Raw genomic sequence first — 19,827 nt, 5'->3', positions numbered from 1 at the left:
TGATAAAGTGTTAGAATCTTTGTGCCAGATGTGCTAATTACTGCTTCACTATGAAGGTGATGTAGGTACTTAGAAAAGTTTGTGTATAAGTGAATGAGGTTGTAAAGTACCTTGATCACCATGTTGGTGAATTAACCACTTAGGAAATTTACACCATGTTGGTGATTTAACAACTTAGGGTTTTCTGAAAATAAAAAGTGCAAGTTCCTCAATCACCATGTTGGTGATTTAACTACTTAGAAAATTGTCTATTAAATTACATAGGTATAATGATTGTGAAGTTCCTTGATCACCATGTTGGTGAAATATTTCAGTTTGTGAAATAGTGAATGAAAAGTGATTTTAATTTGACACAGTATTAGAAAGTGAATCATTAGTGATGTGCTATAAGGTGAATTTTCAGTAATGTCTTTTAATATGAACTTTAGTGAAGTGTTAGTAAGTGAACTTATGTGATGTGTTAGTAAGTGAACTTATGTGAAGTGTTAGTAAGTGAACTTATGTGAAGTGTTAGTAAGTGAACTTTAGTGAAGGTAAGTGAACTTACATGTATGTGAAGTGTTAGTAAGTGTATTATAAGTGATGTGTTGATATAAATGACAATGATTCACGACTCTTATTCTGAAAAAGTGAATTTTCAATGATGACGTAGCAAGTTATTGTAGATGTTAGAAAAAGAAGAACTTTTGTGCATGCATTGATGTAAATAACTTTATAAATGTAGAACATAGTAAATAAAATTTAGATTAGATGGACACCTCTTTTTGTTATATTTGTTATATAAATAAGTATCTAAATCTAGTACTAGACGAATCCCAAAAGCTGAGCATCTTGTTGAGGTAAATTAATCTACTTATGATATCAAATGCCCAATTTGCCCGCAGGATCGCTTCAGTATGAAATTACAATTTCATTCATAACGAAGAAATTAGGACATCCAAAGCATGTCATCGTAAATTGCGCGACTCATCTTGCACCCCCCCCCCCTGCCAGATGAAGTTTCTGGCATAGGTAAAACTAAAGGAAATACCAGTCTGATATGCAATAAACATTTTGGCAGATAAATATCAACACAATAGAAGTTTTAAAGGCCTATTCTCAATACAAGGTTTTGTGGTAATCTTTCAAAGTGTTCATGAACACATAGTCGAAATTACATACTGATATACATTACCCATAGATACATTTAAGAAAATTACAAAAAAAGACTTAAATACAACAAGATTTATGGACAGAATAAACAAATAAACTTCTTATGTTACAAAAAACTTACAAGTTTTCAATTTGTTGACGAAGAATTTCATCTCGGCAATGAAGCTCCTGTAAAAATTCAGAAAACAAAAATTTAAATATCAAATCCAGTACAAATCACTCTATTTAAAACTTTCTCCAATTCCCAAATCAGCAGGGTATTAAATTTATCTGCCCTGCCACCAATTAAAACTCTACCTTTATTTCAAAGCATCAAGACAATTTATGTGTGGTAACTTCATATACTTTAGAAGTAGTATATGACAGTTAATAAGCGAGACCTGTTTGCAGTAAGTACATCCCTATGATATCATGTCTGAGGAGTACTATAAATGTATATACTCACCCATAACGTCTATCATTTATTAACACGGGGGGTCTTAATTTTACATTGCAAGAAGTATTATAGTAAAGGGGGGAAAATAGTCTTATAAGCAAGTTTATAATATTGTACGTCTATAACTTCGCTTTTCTAAAATTTCATTGCATAATCAGTACGTTTATATAGTTTTATATCCACGGCTGCTGTCGATTTATAAAGAAATCTTACATTTTCTCCAAAATATTAATTATAATTATATTATAATTAAAATAATTATGCTTGATGTATTATAAATTCATTATAAAGATTTTTAACAGATTATATGGCCGCATATTAACAGTTGTTTGCAATATAACCCTCTACTAGTGGCTCGGGTCATATTTCCAAACAACCGTTTATATAGGGCCATTTAATCTGTCAAAAATCTTTATAACTAATAATATATGGTAGATTGCCATGGAAGCAACCATAATGTTCTGGTAAATTGTAACTGGCAGTGCAATGACATACAAAAGGTAAACACTGTCAAATTTCCCCATAATGCCCCAAATGTGGGTGGGGGAGAGTAGATTTACAATTAACTGGAGAATTAACAAATCATTTCACCTTAAAACAAAAGAATTTCTCCATAATGAATTATCAATCATTCTTAACATTTTAAAGAATGATAACTTTAACTACATAATAATAATCAAAAAGTTTTCACAATATTATGCAGTGTAATATTGAGTAGAAACCATGTTATTTAAACAACCAAAAGACAATAAACAAAATACTAATTTTCCCATCATTCTTTGGAGGGGTGCATGCAATCAAAACGGTTCCTCTGCTATTATCCGAAGACTGACGGAAAGGGCCAAAAAGCTGCCATTGCATGATAATATACAAGGATTTGATCATTATTTCTAACATCAAAAATCTAAATGCAAGAAAAACTTGCTTATTACCTTCATTCTTACCTTCTTTTTACCTGAAAGAACCAAAGTCATCAAGATATCATCACAGGGGAGACAACCTGTTTGCCATGAAAACAGGGGAGAGAACTTGCAGAATATCCCTCATTCTCGGCAGATGGTCCTCTACTGCTAGGAATCAAACAACATTACTGTACTAAAATACATGCTCCTTTTAAATGAATAAATTTACTTCACACATGAATGAATACATATTATGATTCATTCTAATTTTTTCTCAGCTGAAAACTCTTAATTTCCCATTATATTTTTTTATCAAAGAAAAATTTCCTCCTTCCACTGAGGCATGTTAGGATTGCAATTGTAGTCCTGCATTTCACTGAAGAGAAAACAACACTGATTGGTCAATTTGAAATTGTCAACTTTGAAATCATCCAAACAAATGTTTAAGAATTCGACTGACTGGTTTAACACTTACACTGGCATTCTGTAAATTGCAAAACCAGTCTTGTTTTTTTTTTTTTGAAAATAGAATTCCTTTCAGGACCCAGTCTTAAAACATATCTTAATCAAAGTGAAAGAGCATGTATTTTACAGTTCATGATCAATAATACAAGAAAATATGACAGACTTTAAAGATAATTTAGTTCTTCCATCACTTTTTTGGTGTTAACCACCAAATCAGTAATGTCTCAGGGTACAAATATCACATATATTGATATTGATAAAAACAATTTAATTTTTTTTATTATATTTCTGTATAATTTAAATTAAAAGAACAAAATCAATATTTTCATTAAACTTTTCAACAAAGTTTTGTAAGCTTGAAAATTTAATCCATGTATGTTTGCAAAACAATGGATTAACTCTTAAAATTTTGGATTTTTGTGATCATATTTTGAAAACAAACAAAAAATGGAATGAAAAAGTAAAAAGTTAAAGACAAAACATTTGGAGAGCAGCCTTTGAATAGCAACCCTGTCATTGCTTTATTTCAAATCTTAAATTCAAAATCAGCAAATCAGAAGACAGGGTTTCAGACTGCTTTCCAAACTTGAGTATAATACCTTAACACTGAATACTGCATGAAAATTTCATACACAGAAAATTCTTTTTCTTTTTTTCAAACTGAATAAAAATGTTTCCTTCTAAAGTCTGTCTTTTCTTTAGTACTGATCACCAAACAACATTGTTCTCTGAGATAGATGTCTGAAAACAACGTTGTTTTATTGTTGTTTGATACTAACAGATCTTAAAACATACCACATGTTCAGTTCTCTAGATTCTTAACCCTTCACCTGCTGTATTTGTGTAATGGATTTGCCCTGTCCTAAATTTTGGAACAGTCCATTCAAAGTTTAAGGGATTTCAAAATAATAATACAAAAATTTAGCTACCATCAGTATAGAGCCTGGTCTGCCTACAGGAATGCAATTGATTGTGCCATACTTTGAATTTGGAACAGTCCATTTGAATTTAAAGAGATTTTGTTAAAAACATAGAAAAATTTAGCTGCTAACAGTATAGAGCCTGGTCAGACTGCACATATGAACAGACTGGCCTGGCTCTATACTGGTTGCAAAGGCTGATCACTTTTGTTTCCAGCAGGTTAAGGGTTGATATAAAAATCTCCCCATCAAATATATAATAGTTTTCCTGTTTTTGATTAAAATATCATCAAGTGATAATAAGAATCTTATATTACGTTTCTGTCATACATTGAACCAAGGAATATTGCCACATACAGACTAGCTTACAAACCTTTCCCACACTTTTTTAAATTTAGAAGAATTAGCAACTAGTGAGATTATTTGCCACAAAATTGAAAGAAAACTTTCCCTACACAATTGTGACATTAGTTTGACATTAATGAAACATTCAGCTTTTTCAAGAAGCGAGAACAAAACATGTGTTTTTCATCATAATATTATTTTATAAAATATAATAATATATTATACAAATATGGACTTTTTAGCTGTTGAATATGATGTGATATGTACTGAAAAAATTAATATTGACCGAGGCGATAGCCGAGGTCAATATTAATTTTTCAGTACATATCACATCATATTCAACAGCTAAAAAGTACATATCTGTTTTATTATAAAATCTATAAATAGCTTTTATATGGCTTATCACATCTGCCATTGCATACGACGGAAATCATTATTTTTCAGCCTGTCTACTGTTTCCATAATTTGGCCCTTTCCATTGGCATGTTAATCCCCATTTTTCTTATAAATGAAAAACGGTAATTTAAATAGACTTATTTGACTCTCATGTACACTAAACTCAACGTTTATTCAAAATAATAGCAACAAACTTGGCGTGACGTCATGTCAAAGTCTCGCGTCTTTTAGGGATTCCCAGAAAATCTATTTTTAGAAGAAAAACCGGTGATTATACTCTGAAAATCTATTTTTAGGAAAAAAACAGTGAATATACTCTGATATTGACCTGTTATTTTTTACAAAAAGTTGCTTGTTATCCAATCAGGGAAAGGCATTTCAAAGCTATTTATAGTTTATATAATAAAAAAAGATATACACTAATACAGTTGCTCAGTTTTTAACTTATTAATATTCATTGGCAAATACAGATTTATTACATAGTCAGTTAATTTTTTTAAGGACAACTAACAATCTTTACCTCTTTGCATACTGGTAATTTGTCAAAGAGTTATAAAACACTTCAGTAACAGTATATATGAATATGTGTTAATTAATGATAATTTTTAGCCACCCTTTTGCTACCTGAAAGACAGGAAATATTCTCAACTTACAAAATACAAACAAAGCAGTTACCTTAGAGCAGTAACCGTTGAGTAACGGTTTAACTCCTTACATAGATTTAAAAGGAGTTAACCTGTTACTGCACAAAGGTGACAAGGCATACCATTTTTTGAGTTATGACAAAAAAATGCATTCTGGCTTACTGAAAAATAAGCATCTTTCTTTTATTACAACTTCTGGTTACACGATAAGAACACAAATGACTTGATTTCAATATAAAATTACACATTTAGTAGCAGAGGGGTGAAAAGAACAACATTCAGTTGACTCTCAATAAGTCAAAATCGCTTTACTCAAAATTCCGCGTTAGTCGAAGAATTTCTAAAGTCCCGTCAAATTTCCTTCTTTATCTTTGTATTTTAACTCCGCTTAGGTCAAATTTTGACTAATCGAGACTCCTGTTTAGTCGAAACGAAAATTTGGTCCCGTCAATTAAAGTCCAACATATTTTCATCTCAATTAGTCGAAGTGTGAAAACAGCTGACTGATCAAAGGTCGGCTACATCAAGGTAGATGTTGTCACTCTAATTCACATGTTTCACAGTAATTTTAATTGCTGGTCATCATGTATTATTAACACGTCGTAAAAATGGCTTTAATCCGTTTCTGGACTTAATTGGTTTTAACAGTTAGATAACTAAATTAAGATTACATTTCTTTAAGAAATTTGACTTGTGCCAGTCAAATATTAAAATGAATTTTTGTTGAAATAAATGTGTTATTGTGCTTTTATTGTAATGAATTGTCATGAGTCCTTATTAAAAACATGTGCTTTACTGATGAATACTGACAAACTTGCATTTATGTCATTGATACGAATGTTTGTGTTTATGTTTTACTATTAATATACATGTATTAAATTTTGAATAATATATTTTTGTTCATTTATAATTTGTAGTTGTAAGTGATTTACCGTCATTTCAACGGTTAAATATTGCAGCATTGCGGCTATCAACAATAACAAACCTACTTCTTTGCACATATAATTTGGCACATGTATATACATGTACAAATGTCAACATGATGGCAGCAGATCCACGTTACTCAAATTCCGTTTCCCTCGAAGTAAAATGCCCAGTCCCTTGGATTTCGAGTTACCGAGAGTCAACTGTATATTTATTTTTAAATATATTTTTGTCAATGTAATGTATGATAAGCCATTGAAAAAGTCTGAGCATATGTAAATAGATATGCTGTCAAGCTTCTTCTATTTGAGTCATTGAGTGCCGTGATTATCTATAATGGTAAAAAAAAGGAAATAGATTACCATATTACCATGCAAAACAATACAACATTTTCTCTTGATGACTTTGGTTCTTTTGTTTCCAAGACAACATCATTCTCCATAATTTCTTTTTTGTTTTCTTATTAATTTGTTTATTTGTTTGAATGGGTTTTATGTCACACCGACACAGTATAGGTAATACTGCGACATTCCAGCTTTACTGAAGTAGGAAGACCTCAGATGCCCTTCCGTACATTATTTCAGGGACGAACGGGCATCTGAGAAGAACCATGATGTTCTGTAAGTTAGCTGTCAGGGTTCAGGCTCACAGCAGTGAGGGGCAAGAGGTTTCTTATTAACGGGTAAAAATGTCATTTAGTGAATGTTTAAATTAGCTATTATTGGTGGAAGAAATATTCACCGGCATAATTACTTGAATGCTGCTCGCCGTTATGCGACTGAGGCCCTCGAATTAATAATTCCAAGATAACAAGAGCGCATGACTCTGGCAAACAGGCCAAATCGTCATTTTTTGTTTGTTTACTGGGCCCTGTATGTATTGCGCATAGGTAAAACCGGGCTATAACAAGAGCGCTATCTATGTTAACGCATGGTTTTGGCCCCGTTATAACATGGGCAAAAGAGGGAAAAATAGCCAATTTTATGCTATAATGTGTATTATGTCAGGCACGATCTGGCACAAGAGTAGCTTGGTTCAATCATGCTGAAAAATTTACTAAATTTAGCTTTACCATTTAAGTGTATAAGACACCTCCATATAACTACTGTCCTAAACCTTCTATTGCAAAATTATCCAATTACTTTTACACTATCCTACCTCACCCAACCTACCTATTGTGGTCCGGCCCAACCATCTTGTAGGAGTAGTCGGTTTGTATCTTATTGGTCTGTAAGAACTGATGGAGGCGGGACTTGGCATTCTCCAGTGTCCAATTACCATGAATGTCAGCATTAAAGTCCACATCTTCTGACTGAAACAGATTCGTACCCACATCACATATCTTTGATCTTTCTTATATACAATGTTACAACTTATTAACAATAATTATAATAATAATAATAATATTAATAATCTGTAAATCAATAATAAACAATAATAACTAGAACTATCACTAAATGTGATTAATACCCCCACAAGACTGCTTCGGAAATGAGGATGTTACTAGTAACAGAATACCTTGTAAAAGAATTGAAATATAAAGTTATGGTTGTGGGCAATTAAAGATAGTTGTGGTTCTTGTATGTTGCATTTCCTTTCAATGTGGTTGGCCATTGATGAAGTTTTATTGAATTACTTTGTAATAAGTCCAGAAAGAACAGTTTCAAGTCCCAATGAGTGATTTCTTAATTTAATGATAGAGGAAATCCTAAAATTCCCCTTCAGCAGTATTTGGAAAAACTAACTAAAAGTAAGCCAAAAGTATAGCTTGGTGCATTATCCTAACATTTGAACATAATCCTAACATTTGAACATAAATACCCTCCTTGTTACAAACCATACAACCAGTGCAGCCAAAGATTGTGCCATCTGACCATGGTTTGCACACTTTTCAGTCAGTACTTATTTTGAAAATTTCCCTAAATATAATGAATGGTTTTGTCCTCATTGAAAGATGGACAAGTCCATTTCAGGTATTTAGTGTGGTCACAGTTAAACATTAACCATGACTTACCTCCTCAAGTTGTCTTTTCATTGCTATTTTCTCCATGTAACTTAAAGGTGGACCTCTTTCATAAGGTGGGAGATCTCTTTGTGGGACATCGTCAAAGGATGGCTCATCCTGGGCTCCTAGTTTCTGGTGAGGGGCCTGAACTCCTGGCAGCTGGGCAAAACCAGATGCACTGTCACCATCTCCTTCTCCCATCTCCGATGGTTGCTATGTAAAAATATTTTACAAAACATCTTTATGCATCATACATAACTTAGTTTTCGACATGTCCATTAAATCCCTTTTTCTTTTTCTTTTCAAAATTGAAAAAAAAACACAGCAAAGTACATTATTTCTGGAAAAAATATTTAGAGTTTTTATTTTACTATTTATAACAGAGGCCTACCAATGTAACCAAAAGGCCCCTTCCGAATTGAGCTTTTCGCTTTCCCAAATCAGCACTTTTAGCATTGATAAATAATTAATTTTTTCCAAAATCAATAGACTAGAAGTATTTATTCCAAAAAATCAAAAGGCTAAGCTCTCCTCCAAATTAAGAGAGTACCCTGTTGATTATATTGCAATTTTCTCAAATCATCATATTTAAGTATTAGGGTTACATTTCATGAATGTTAGTTATTTATGTCAAATCAGTAGGATCTAAATTTGTTGATATCAACATCATTAACTAAACATTTAAGCTTAATAATAACATTTATTATGACGGCATACTTAATTTAATAAAATATGTAATAATACCATAACATCCATCAATACATAATGTAGATAAATATCTGATAACAATCTCACCATGCCTGGGACCTCGCTCTGTTTGATATGACCAAGTCGCACGAGATAATTGACCATATCACGAGCGGAGTTTGCCTGTGCATCCTTCTTATTGGTGGAGTTACCAACACCTAGGTAGTCGAACCCTGCAACCTGAACCTCACATTTAAATCTTGGCCTATGCTTTGCTCCAGTCTGACTGAACTCGTAGTTTGGCGTCACTTTATTCTTACCACACCATGCATACAAGAACTGCTTGATATCAGTCATGGTGTTAAGGTAAACAATCAACTGGCACCTAAAAATGTACAAAAAAGAAAACGATGTCATTTATCTGACAATGACAAATATAAAAAAAAATCTTGACAATTAAGTAAATTGTCCCATCGGTACCACATCTTCAGTGATATGGTATTTATACAATCATGTTAACCTGCATTTGTAGCACTTAAAGTCCTATAAGGGTAAAGAGTCAACTTGGCCCTATACCAACTCGGCACAGGTCAACGCGGCCCACTTTTGAAAAAACCAACATATTAAACGTATTAACTTATAACTCTGATTACCTGAGCTGACCCTGATTAGCCTAATTAAATGTCAATGTCTCTCTTTATAGATTTAAATCATGTGTAAACTTTAATAGATTAAGATGTAAAGTTGCAGTAGTCGATACCAGTAAAAACAAGCCAGTAAAATTAAGTTCTTTTTATTCTGACAAATTCACAGTAATATTAAATAACATTTACTCAACGGTATTGGTCAACTTAAATGCATTAAACTTTAAACATCTACATCATACATTGGCGCAATCACACTTGATTATAACGCGACGGGTGGTGCTAGGTCAAGAAAAAGAAATACCGTATAAGTACTTTTTTCTGCGGGAACTTTATTTCTGCTATTTCTGCGGTTCATAACGACACCGCAGATTTAAAAACCGCAGAAAATTAAGCCTTTCCTTTTGTATATGTCGAAATATTTCAACTACCGGGATAGTATAAATACAATACCATGTGTAGTTATCCGCTTTTGTAGATGGGATTTTTTCTTTATGTATCCGTCATGAACAAAATATTAGAAAAAAAACTTACTTTGCTTGTTCTTTTTGTTGAAATAAATAATTATCATGTTTGTATGATTTTCACTCACCCCAAGCTTGATGGGTCTTTTTGTGAATAGTTTAAAAAAAACAACTATAATTATAGTTTGACAGGTGATGCAAAAATGACCCTTGTTTGTTATTTTCATTAAAACCTGCTATAAACACACCTTTTATGTATCTGTACAATATATTAAGTCGACGTGCGATTTTGCCATTGTTTATTTTCACACTTCATATTTATACAATTACAGTATTAAAATTTGTCATTGCATGTTATTTTCTTGTTTGTTTTTAACGTGCATATACCGATACATATTGATTACGATGAAACACATTATCAGTCGTGGAAGTAATGTAACATCATCAAATCTTGAAATGTTGTCTTTTTTTATCGGTTAATTTTGTACAAATATCTTAGTTAAAACGCAGAAATAAAACTCATCAATGCGAGAATGATGACACCGCAGAAATAAAATACGCAGAAATTTAAAACCCCTTATTTTAACAAAAATTGCAGAATATTAAGCCCGCAGAAATAAGTACTTATACGGTATACAAGAAGTGATAGAAAGGTAGAAGAGGTTGGACGGGTCAAAAGAAAGCGGTATAGACAAAAAGTCTGGCCAGCTACATTTCGCCTCTTCAACCCAAACCTCTCCAGTTACTGTGGCCGTGGCTGGCACAGCCTTGGATATCACTAGTGGGTACTTGTAGCTGGGCCCCTAATGACGGATTAGAATGTGAGGGATGATAACCCCTGCTAGAAGGATACCAAGTCAGGGGCCTCTGCAACGGGGGCAGGTAGGCTGTTCCAGGTCGTGGCTGTACGACGGAAGGAGGAGTTCTTGTAGTACGATGTAGATGTGGATGGTAGATGGAACTTCTTGGAATAGTTACTCCTAGTGCGGCTCGGGGCAGGGATGAGGTAATCGCTGACTGGTATGTCCACAAGGTCATTGGTGATGTAGAACATCATGGTCAGCTTGGCTTTGGTCCGCCGTGACTCTAATGACTCCCACCCCAAGTGTTGGATCATGGAGTAACGCTGCTGGTGTTATGGTAACGGTTCGTCACATATCTTGCAGCTCTCCTCTGGACCATCTCCAGCTTGCGTGCAAGGTCCTTGGTATAAGAGTTCCAGACAGTGGAGCAATATTCAAGGCCTGGTAGCACGAGTGAAATGTAGGCTGTGCTCTTGACCTGTTTACTGCTGATGCTCAGGTTGCGTCAAAGGAAGCCGAGTGTACTGTTGCCCTTCTTCACAATTTTGTCAACATGTTGGTTCCAGGAGACGTTTCCAGACATAATTATGAACTCCAAGGTACTTGGTTGTCGAGTCTATCTCGAGTGTGTGGCCCTTCAAGGAGTGCGGGTATATGATGGGGTTCCTCTTCCTGTGGACCCTGATTATGCTGCACTTTTCTGGGTGGAAACTCATGCCCCAACGTTTCTAAAGATTATTTATTTAAGAATTCTAAAATCTAGCTAACTAATTAGCAGATTAGTATTGTTCTCTGGTACTTTCTGTGTATTCCAAATAGCTCTAGGGAATTTTCCTAAATGGTATGTAAAATTTTATGGAGATGTTTTGATCTTTATTCAGTTTATAGATTAAAATAAAATAAAAAATAGCTATTCATTTAAAGTAGCCTGAAACCCCGTTGTATCTATCTATTTACCGATGAATCACAACTGCAGTTAAAATATTTAAATCTCCTTAAATCTTTATTTTGTATAATTTATTTGGATTCTTTTGTCATAATATTTACATGGCAAACATCACTGATATATAGTTTTTAGCTTTGGAATATACGGATATTTACAGACAAGTCCAACAGGTTGAAGAATTAGGTCACGCCATTATATCGATGCATTGTGAGAATCTCTCAGTTAGTCAAAGTTTGGGAAGCCTGACTTATCTTCATGCTAGATTTTTCAATCAAATAGAATCAAAGATGTCTGTTTTAAAATGTCAGCATAAATTTAGGAACTTTCAACACACAGTAACTGTGCGTTTAATAAGAACACACTTTTTATAAGTCTATCTATTATCTACAAAGTCTGACGGTACTGGAAACATGTTTTTGATCATGTTTTGTGGCACAAAACAAATGAGAAAGATTTTCGTGACACTGTTGTAAATGTAAATAATCAGTAGCTACTGCATTTTGCAAAAAATCGAAAGATTTGTAAATAGATAGATATAATGAATAGTACGATACAATGGGGTTCCACTATACTGTTTTAAAAAGAATAAAAAAGCAGGGTTCTCACTAGGACTTTAAAACATGGAGTCCATGGACTCCCAACCCTGAAAAAGTTGGAGTCCAAAAGCACGTCGCAATTAATATGTTTACAGATTAGTCATTCAATGCTCACAATAGCATTGCTGATAATTTGAATCTTCAAGAGACTTCCAAAGTTTATACAAAGTTTATACATGTAGTTATTAAAAAAAAACACTCTGAACTACATAGTATAATTATTGTTTTGTTGTTAATATTATGAAATTATTTCATTATAATGCATCAACACATGGAAATCCGTTTATAGACTGACACGCGCTGACGCATTAATTTGTGTATTTGTGGTTGTAAACAATCGGTAATGTTTATGCGTCCCCAGGCAAAATTAAGCGTACGTGGAATCCTTGCTCTGAAATATTTGCGTCCAGCTGTAATAAACATGCGTACCGGGACGCCGAAATAAGCGTCCCTGAGAACCCTGAAAAAGTATCATCATAACATAGCGGATATGGATTTTAACCAATGATTTCATTCCATTGAGTCAAACTGCTAATGGGGACCTCTGCAAATCCCGAGTTCTATGCCTACTGCACAGCAAAAGAATATATGGGCATGACTTTGGAAATCAACTTTTCATTACCGAAATCAACTTATAAAATCACAATTAAGCGTTTTATTATATTTTTTTCATTATAATACATTACAATAGGTTAAGTTTGACTTTCATGCTAAAAATTAGTTCGAAATAATTATTAATAATGAATTTAGAAACAAATAACTAAACATCAAGATTATTCCCTGATTTGTCACGAACCGAAATATATGTTACAATACCGAAATCGACTTGTAAAATCACAATTAAGCGTTCTATTATATTTTTATCATTATAATCTATTACAATAGGTTTAGTTTGACCTTCATGCAAAAAAACAGTTCGAAATAATTATTAATAATGAAATTAGAAACAAATAGCTAAATATCAAGATTACGTACTTAATTCCCTGCATGATTTGTCACGAACCGAAATATATGTTACCATACCGAAATCGGCTTGTAAAGGTTAAAATAAACATTTTAATAAGTCTTGTTTAATTAATTAATATAAAATCATTCAAACTGAACCATAAACAAAGGAAAATAATATTTAATTATAAAAATGATGATGTTATAGACGGATATGTATATTATATCATGATTACTTCCCTTGTTATTAATGTGTTGCATTACCGAAATCAAATTTAGATTTCATTTCAAAGATGAGAACAACCCCTAAATAATTTGCATGAATTTCAGAAGTCTATGAAAAAAAGGTATTTGAGTGAGTTTTAAACATTGAATTCATATCGCTTATTTTCAATGTTTAGATTTTCCCTTTAGTCAGATAACATAGAAGCGTATCATCTCTTTGATGTTTCTTAATGATTTCAAAATACAAGATTAAACAAAACTGTGTTTGAAGTTATCCTCCTAATTTAGATCACTGTTAAAATAGTTGATTGGAAATTATCACAGTATTTAATTTAAATCCAATGATTATGATTTGATTAAAATAAAAAGACGTAGCGGTAGCCATTCATCATAACACCTTTACTAATAAGGAGCAAGCAACGTGCTCGGACAATGGAGGTGTTAGTTGACACAATATACTCGTTAACCGCAATCCTTTAATATACATCGGCGCATGGAAACTTTAAAGTATCCAAACAACATAATTAGACATAATTATTTTACATGAACTTAAAGCTGCTTGTCTCCATTAAGACAAAAAGTACATTACAGTTTAATATAAAATGACGTATAGCGACCATCCCTATATAATATATATCAAAATACTTTTTTTATAGTTTTATAGTATAGATATTTCACATCTAGTAAGCTTGTAAAAATATAATCTTATATTACATGTAAGTAAATTGTCAAAATATCTGTTTTAACTAACATGTAGGGGTGGTCGCTATACGTTTCCGTAGAAAACATTTCTGTATATGAGACAAGGTGCTTTGATATTATTATTACCAAATTGTTCCAAAAATGTATGCAATTTTTGATGTCCCGGATACTTAACTACATATTCTACTTATTGAAAAAGTGTTAAGTCATGATGTTATCGATTTAAAATCATTTTAAATTTCATATCTGTAAACAGCATAAATTTATGGAATGACTGATATATATTTATATGATGGAAAAAATGGAACACTTTATACTGATAAATTTCAATTATGTAATGTTGTAACTTGTACGATATGACATGTTGTGTATTACTGTATTAAGTAAGGTGTGAAGTAATTAAGACAGGAGGTACAGTTGACATACAATGTATGTTAAAGATAAAAGATTATAATGAACCATCGGTTTATTTCGTAATAAACATTTAAATAAATGACTAAAATATAAAAATATTATAATAAAGAGTCCCCATAACATATGTTAGCGATTTGTTAATATATAGTTTAACTGTTCAATAAAAGAAAGACACAAACTTTCCAATTTCCAATTTTACTGCCTGATACATTATACAATTTTTATGGAACATTTTTAGAGCAGTCGAATTATATATCTGTATTCAAAATTATAATAGAAAATCATAAACTTCCGGTTGAAGCTGGATATTTTTTTCTTCATAAAACATAAATATGTACAAAATTTATAATTATCTTTAACTCATATTACAGAGTATTTTATTTTTCCATCATAGTCCGATCAAAGCTTTTAAAAAAAATACGATTTGATTAGAAAATTGTTATGCACGAAAATCACGTGCAGGTATATAACATGCTAATAAGGCGGTATCAGACTTTTTCTTAAATCATTCAAATCATTATATACATTGCATTCTAATATGAAATGGTATTCGTCTTCTAAGACATTACATGAAAAACATTTTCTATCATTTAAAGGTGAGATGATACTCTTTACCAATTACCTTGTGAGATCTTTACAAAACCGTTCAACATTGATAATATTTAGATATGGTTGAAACTTAAAAACAGAAATATGTCTATAAAATAGAGCTCTACTAGAGTTATCTAATCTACTATCTACTAATTACATACATAATTTAAACTTCACAGCTGATTTCGGTAATGCTAAACACATAACGGGTTGTTTAGAACAAAGGGAAGTAACTCAATAATTACATTTTTGTTAATAACACCATTAAAATAAAATATTTTCAATAGATTTTTTAACTGAAATTCTTTTTCACTATTTTTCATCAAATAATGAAGGAATAAAAGCAATATTTTAACTAGGTTGGTTTTAACGAGTTGATTTCGGTATCGTAACGTACCCATTAAACTGGACTTAGTCCTTAACAAACGTTTACGTTTATTATAACCGACCACATATAAAATATATCATAAACATAATCTTAATTAAATAATAAATATAGTTATTCTTAATATAAAACTAAATATAATTTGATTAGTATACTCATTCAATTTGTTAGGGCTTTTCATATAATAAAAGCATTGATTGAAATTGAATTTACTAGTTGTTGTTGTTTAGTCCATCATCTTTATATAGTGACACTTATATATAAATCTACTGAGCCCTGAGAATTTACTCCAGTTATAACTTGTGATCGTTTGGTCTCCGTGTAAAGCATTGATTCTCATTAGAACCTGACCACTATTACACGTCTAATTAATTGCAGGTGGTCACTAATCAAATTTGAATGAATGAGTCAATCATTATTATCACCTAATTAATCGGTATCCTTAACATACACATTGATTGATAATAAAAGCCCGTGGCAATAGGGAGTCCTTTAATGTCTTTTACCAATTTCATTTAATTTGTTTGTAATTGTCAAAAGCGTTAAATTAAGACACAGATTTAAATTAGATTTGTAATATAAATCCGTGATTAAGATTATCATTAAAAAGTTCGTTACTGTCAATCCGTGTATTATAAATACTTACAATAATTACAATAAATAGTGATAACACAAACCTAAATATCAATAATTGAAAAGTGTGCCGAGTTGACCCGTGCCGAGTTGGTATAGGGCCGAGCTGACTCGGGGGCCCCCCCGAGTACGTTTTAGGGCCGAGCTGACCCGTAATGAATAATTTATGCTCGGGACCGAATTGACTGTAATCCGGAAAAAAACACAAAAAACATTTTTAATGCTACAATTCTGGACAATAATTGTTTAATATCAGACCTAGTTGGGTCTTGATCTTGCGACCCTGCGCTTGATAAACTGTAAATATAACACAAGGAACCGTTTCCTATCAATGCAGAAAATGTTATTAAGAGTAGTCTCCCTTACCTTAATAATTAAACTCAAAGCGTTTTATTTACCAGAAAGGTAACTATATTAATTTGGGAAACTCATTCACTACTGTAAGTAAATAAATAACCGTCTGAACAAGTATCTAGAGTCATACGATATTTTGTGAGAAGAGCAAGCTGATTTTAGAAAGAAGTATAGTACAACTGATCATATATTCTCTCAGAAAATGTTGGTTATTCTTTTCTTATCAAGGTGTAAAAATGTATATATTGTTGTGGTCAATGGATAGTATACATGTACATGACCTCGCCCACTTATTTTCATAAATATCTTTTTTTATACTAATAAATATTTTTTCACTCAAAATGTTTATAAAATATCTTATTTTCAATAAAACAACAAAGGAAAGTTGTTTTTAAAAATTTCATCCATATACATGTACCATACTGTAAATGTATAGTACTACTATATTTATAGTATATACTGTATGGTGTCAGCTTTTGAATTGTAAAAATGATAAGATTTGTATACTGCAAATACTGCATACTCGGTATATGTTAGATATGGGATTGAATAACCGTGGCTTTCTTTTGTTAACCTTTTACCCCATGAGCATATTGCGAAAAATTGCCGTTTTCATTGAAGAGCCTCCTGTAACAAGTTCAAATTGCTATGAAACTATGAAAATGCTTTAATACTGATGAAACTAGGCACCAATGTTGACTAGACCATAGCCTTTGTAACAGCCTGCTCAATCATAAATTTTCTGTTACCATGGAAACGGGGGACGTCTTAAATTTGCCAAAAATCAATATTTTGCATTGTTGTTTTTCATCAAAACTGATTTCAAAATGCTTCAACTTCTCAATGAATTGAGATGTAGTAAAAGGCTTTTCTTGGCGATGAGGGGGACTACCGCCCCCTTTAAATCCCTCCAAACAGGAGGGGGCACATCCTCCTTCTGGCAACCCCTGATGTACCATTTTGATGGGGGACAACGCCGAAAAGGTGCTCACTTTTTTAAACAACATTTCTCAAACGAAAAAAGTGTTTGGGGCCTAAATAGGGCACTTTTTCACTGTTTGAGTCCAGAGGAGAGCTGCAAGATATGTGACGAACCGTTACCATAACACCAGCAGCGTATCCTCCATGATCCAACACTTGGGGTGGGAGACATTAGAGTCACGGCGGACCAAAGTCCAGCTGACCATGATGTTCAAGATCACCAATGACCTTGTGGACATACCAGTCAGCGATTACCTCACCCCTGCCCCGAGCCGCACTAGGAGTGACCACTCCAAGAAGTTCCATTTACCATCCACATCTACATCGTACTACAAGAACTCCTTCTTCCCTCGTACAGTCACGACCTGGAACAGCCTACCTGCCCCCGTTGCAGAGGCCCCTGACTTGGTATCCTTCAAGCAGGGGTTATCATCCCTCGCGTTCTAATCAGCCATTATGGGCCCAGCTACAAGTACCCACTAGTGATATCCAAGGCTGTGCCGGCCGCGCCCACCGTAACCGGAGAGGTTTGGGTTGAACAGGCGAAATGTAGCTGCCCAGACTTTTTGTCTATACCTCTTTCTTTTGACCTATCCAACCTCTTCTAACTTTCTATCATTTCTTGTATATTTCTTTTTCTTGATCTAGCTATTAATTTACATTACTGTTTTAAAAAGAATAAAAAAGTATCATCATAATGAAATAATCAAACGAAAAAAGTGTTTTGGGCCTAAATAGGGCACTTTTTCACTGTTTGAGGACTCAAAGTGGGGTGCAAAAAGCCTCAAAACACGTCTATATGAAGGAAAATGTTAATAATGTTTCAATAATGGATTTAGAACATGTAAGATATTTAACAGCTGAAGAAAGTAGTGCTGAATGTGCAGTAGTGTGTCGTAAAGGTAGAAAATGTAAACAAATAGTATTTTTGACTTCCATACAAAATACTAATTCACAATAATTATACCGATTGCCAGCAAAGCAAATGATGCAAAGATATTTCATTTATATAGCAAATAAGTATTTTTTGTGGAAACTGTAACAAGACACCAAATATTTAAAGTTTTTGAGAAAAAAATGAAAGTAATTTCTGAGGCATTACGTGCCTTTAAAAAGTCTTGTTAAGTTCAGTTCATCCAAATTAAGTTGGAACAGTGATGTTCAATCTTTAAGCAAATGTTTAAACTACCTTTTATATAAATCAGAGTTTGTGTTCGAAGATTATTTTAGCATACTTCCTTGGCAACCGTCTTCAGCTTTTGTTAAAATTTAGATGTATGAATCATAAAATGCCAATTGAGAAATGTGGATTCCTAAATATAGAGAGAAATTTACGTATATGAACTGTATGTGAGTCAAGCCAACTGGGTGACGAAGTTCACTATTTCTTTTATTGTTCACATATTGGTAATAGTAGACGTAAATTTATTAAACCGAATTATTAAAGGTATCCTGATGCATTGAAATTTGAAGATCTTTTGAATAGTAAAAAAAATCACATTAAAAAAACCTTGCTTTATTTTGTAAAGAAATAATTACAACATGCAAATAATAAGTATAATGTTGTATCATTAGTCTTCTAGAAATTTTGTTAATGAAGCATAAGTTTCGGTTAGTATTAAGAATCTAGTCATATCTAGAATCTTATTTTGTGGGTACAATACAATTGTCGCTAATTCTCCTGTTTTTATGTATATTTTTTTATGTATATTTTTCTGTGTTCCAGCTGTTGCATGTTCACAATTTTATATTTTATGTAAGATGTTCTATATGAACCATGACAGTATTGAATAAATCTTTAAAAATCTTATATAAATCTTAAATCTTAATGAATAGTAAAAACAAATCACATTTGAAACACTTGCTTTGTTTTGTAAAGAAATAAAATTTTACAACATGCAAATAATAAGTATAATATTGTATCATTAGTGTCCTGGAATATTTTGTTAATGCAGCATAAATTTCGGTTATCATTAAGAATCAGTCGTATCTGTATTTTATTTTACGGGTGCAGTATAATTGTCACTCATTCTCCTGTTTTATGTATATTTTTTATATATTTTTGTGTGTTCCGGTTGTTACATGTTCACAAAACCGCCTCCGTGGTCGAGGGTTAGAGTCGATGACTTCTAATCCATTTACCTCTCTGGCGTTGGTTCGATCCCCGGGAGATTCTTTATTAGTTTAGCGCGGAGAAAGGTAGTCTAGTACTGGTGTAACTCTCCAGGAACGATGGTTAGGAAACTGCCCGCATATATGACTGAAATA

The 19,827-nt window shown here is 32.6% G+C and overlaps 1 protein-coding gene across 1 annotated transcript in view; it reads right to left on the bottom strand.

Annotated features, from left to right (window-relative positions):
* The window catches only part of LOC132755190 (ATP-dependent RNA helicase A-like), a 41,286-nt gene extending 24,691 nt beyond the window's left edge, over positions 1 to 16,595 (bottom strand). The window contains exons 1-5 of the mRNA XM_060746001.1: positions 16,483 to 16,595; positions 8,985 to 9,261; positions 8,199 to 8,402; positions 7,357 to 7,496; positions 1,274 to 1,320 (exon numbers count right to left, since the gene is read on the bottom strand). Coding sequence (XP_060601984.1) covers positions 1,274 to 1,320; positions 7,357 to 7,496; positions 8,199 to 8,402; positions 8,985 to 9,233 — 640 coding nt within the window. The 5' untranslated portion in view covers positions 9,234 to 9,261; positions 16,483 to 16,595. The remainder of the gene's footprint in view (positions 1 to 1,273; positions 1,321 to 7,356; positions 7,497 to 8,198; positions 8,403 to 8,984; positions 9,262 to 16,482) is intronic.
* Between the last annotated feature and the right edge of the window lie 3,232 nt (positions 16,596 to 19,827).

Source organism: Ruditapes philippinarum, unplaced genomic scaffold (assembly GCF_026571515.1).
Source record: "Ruditapes philippinarum isolate M1 unplaced genomic scaffold, ASM2657151v2 ctg200_1_1_1_1, whole genome shotgun sequence".
Classification (NCBI taxonomy): domain Eukaryota; kingdom Metazoa; phylum Mollusca; class Bivalvia; order Venerida; family Veneridae; genus Ruditapes; species Ruditapes philippinarum.
This window is presented reverse-complemented; position numbering and strand designations above follow the sequence as displayed.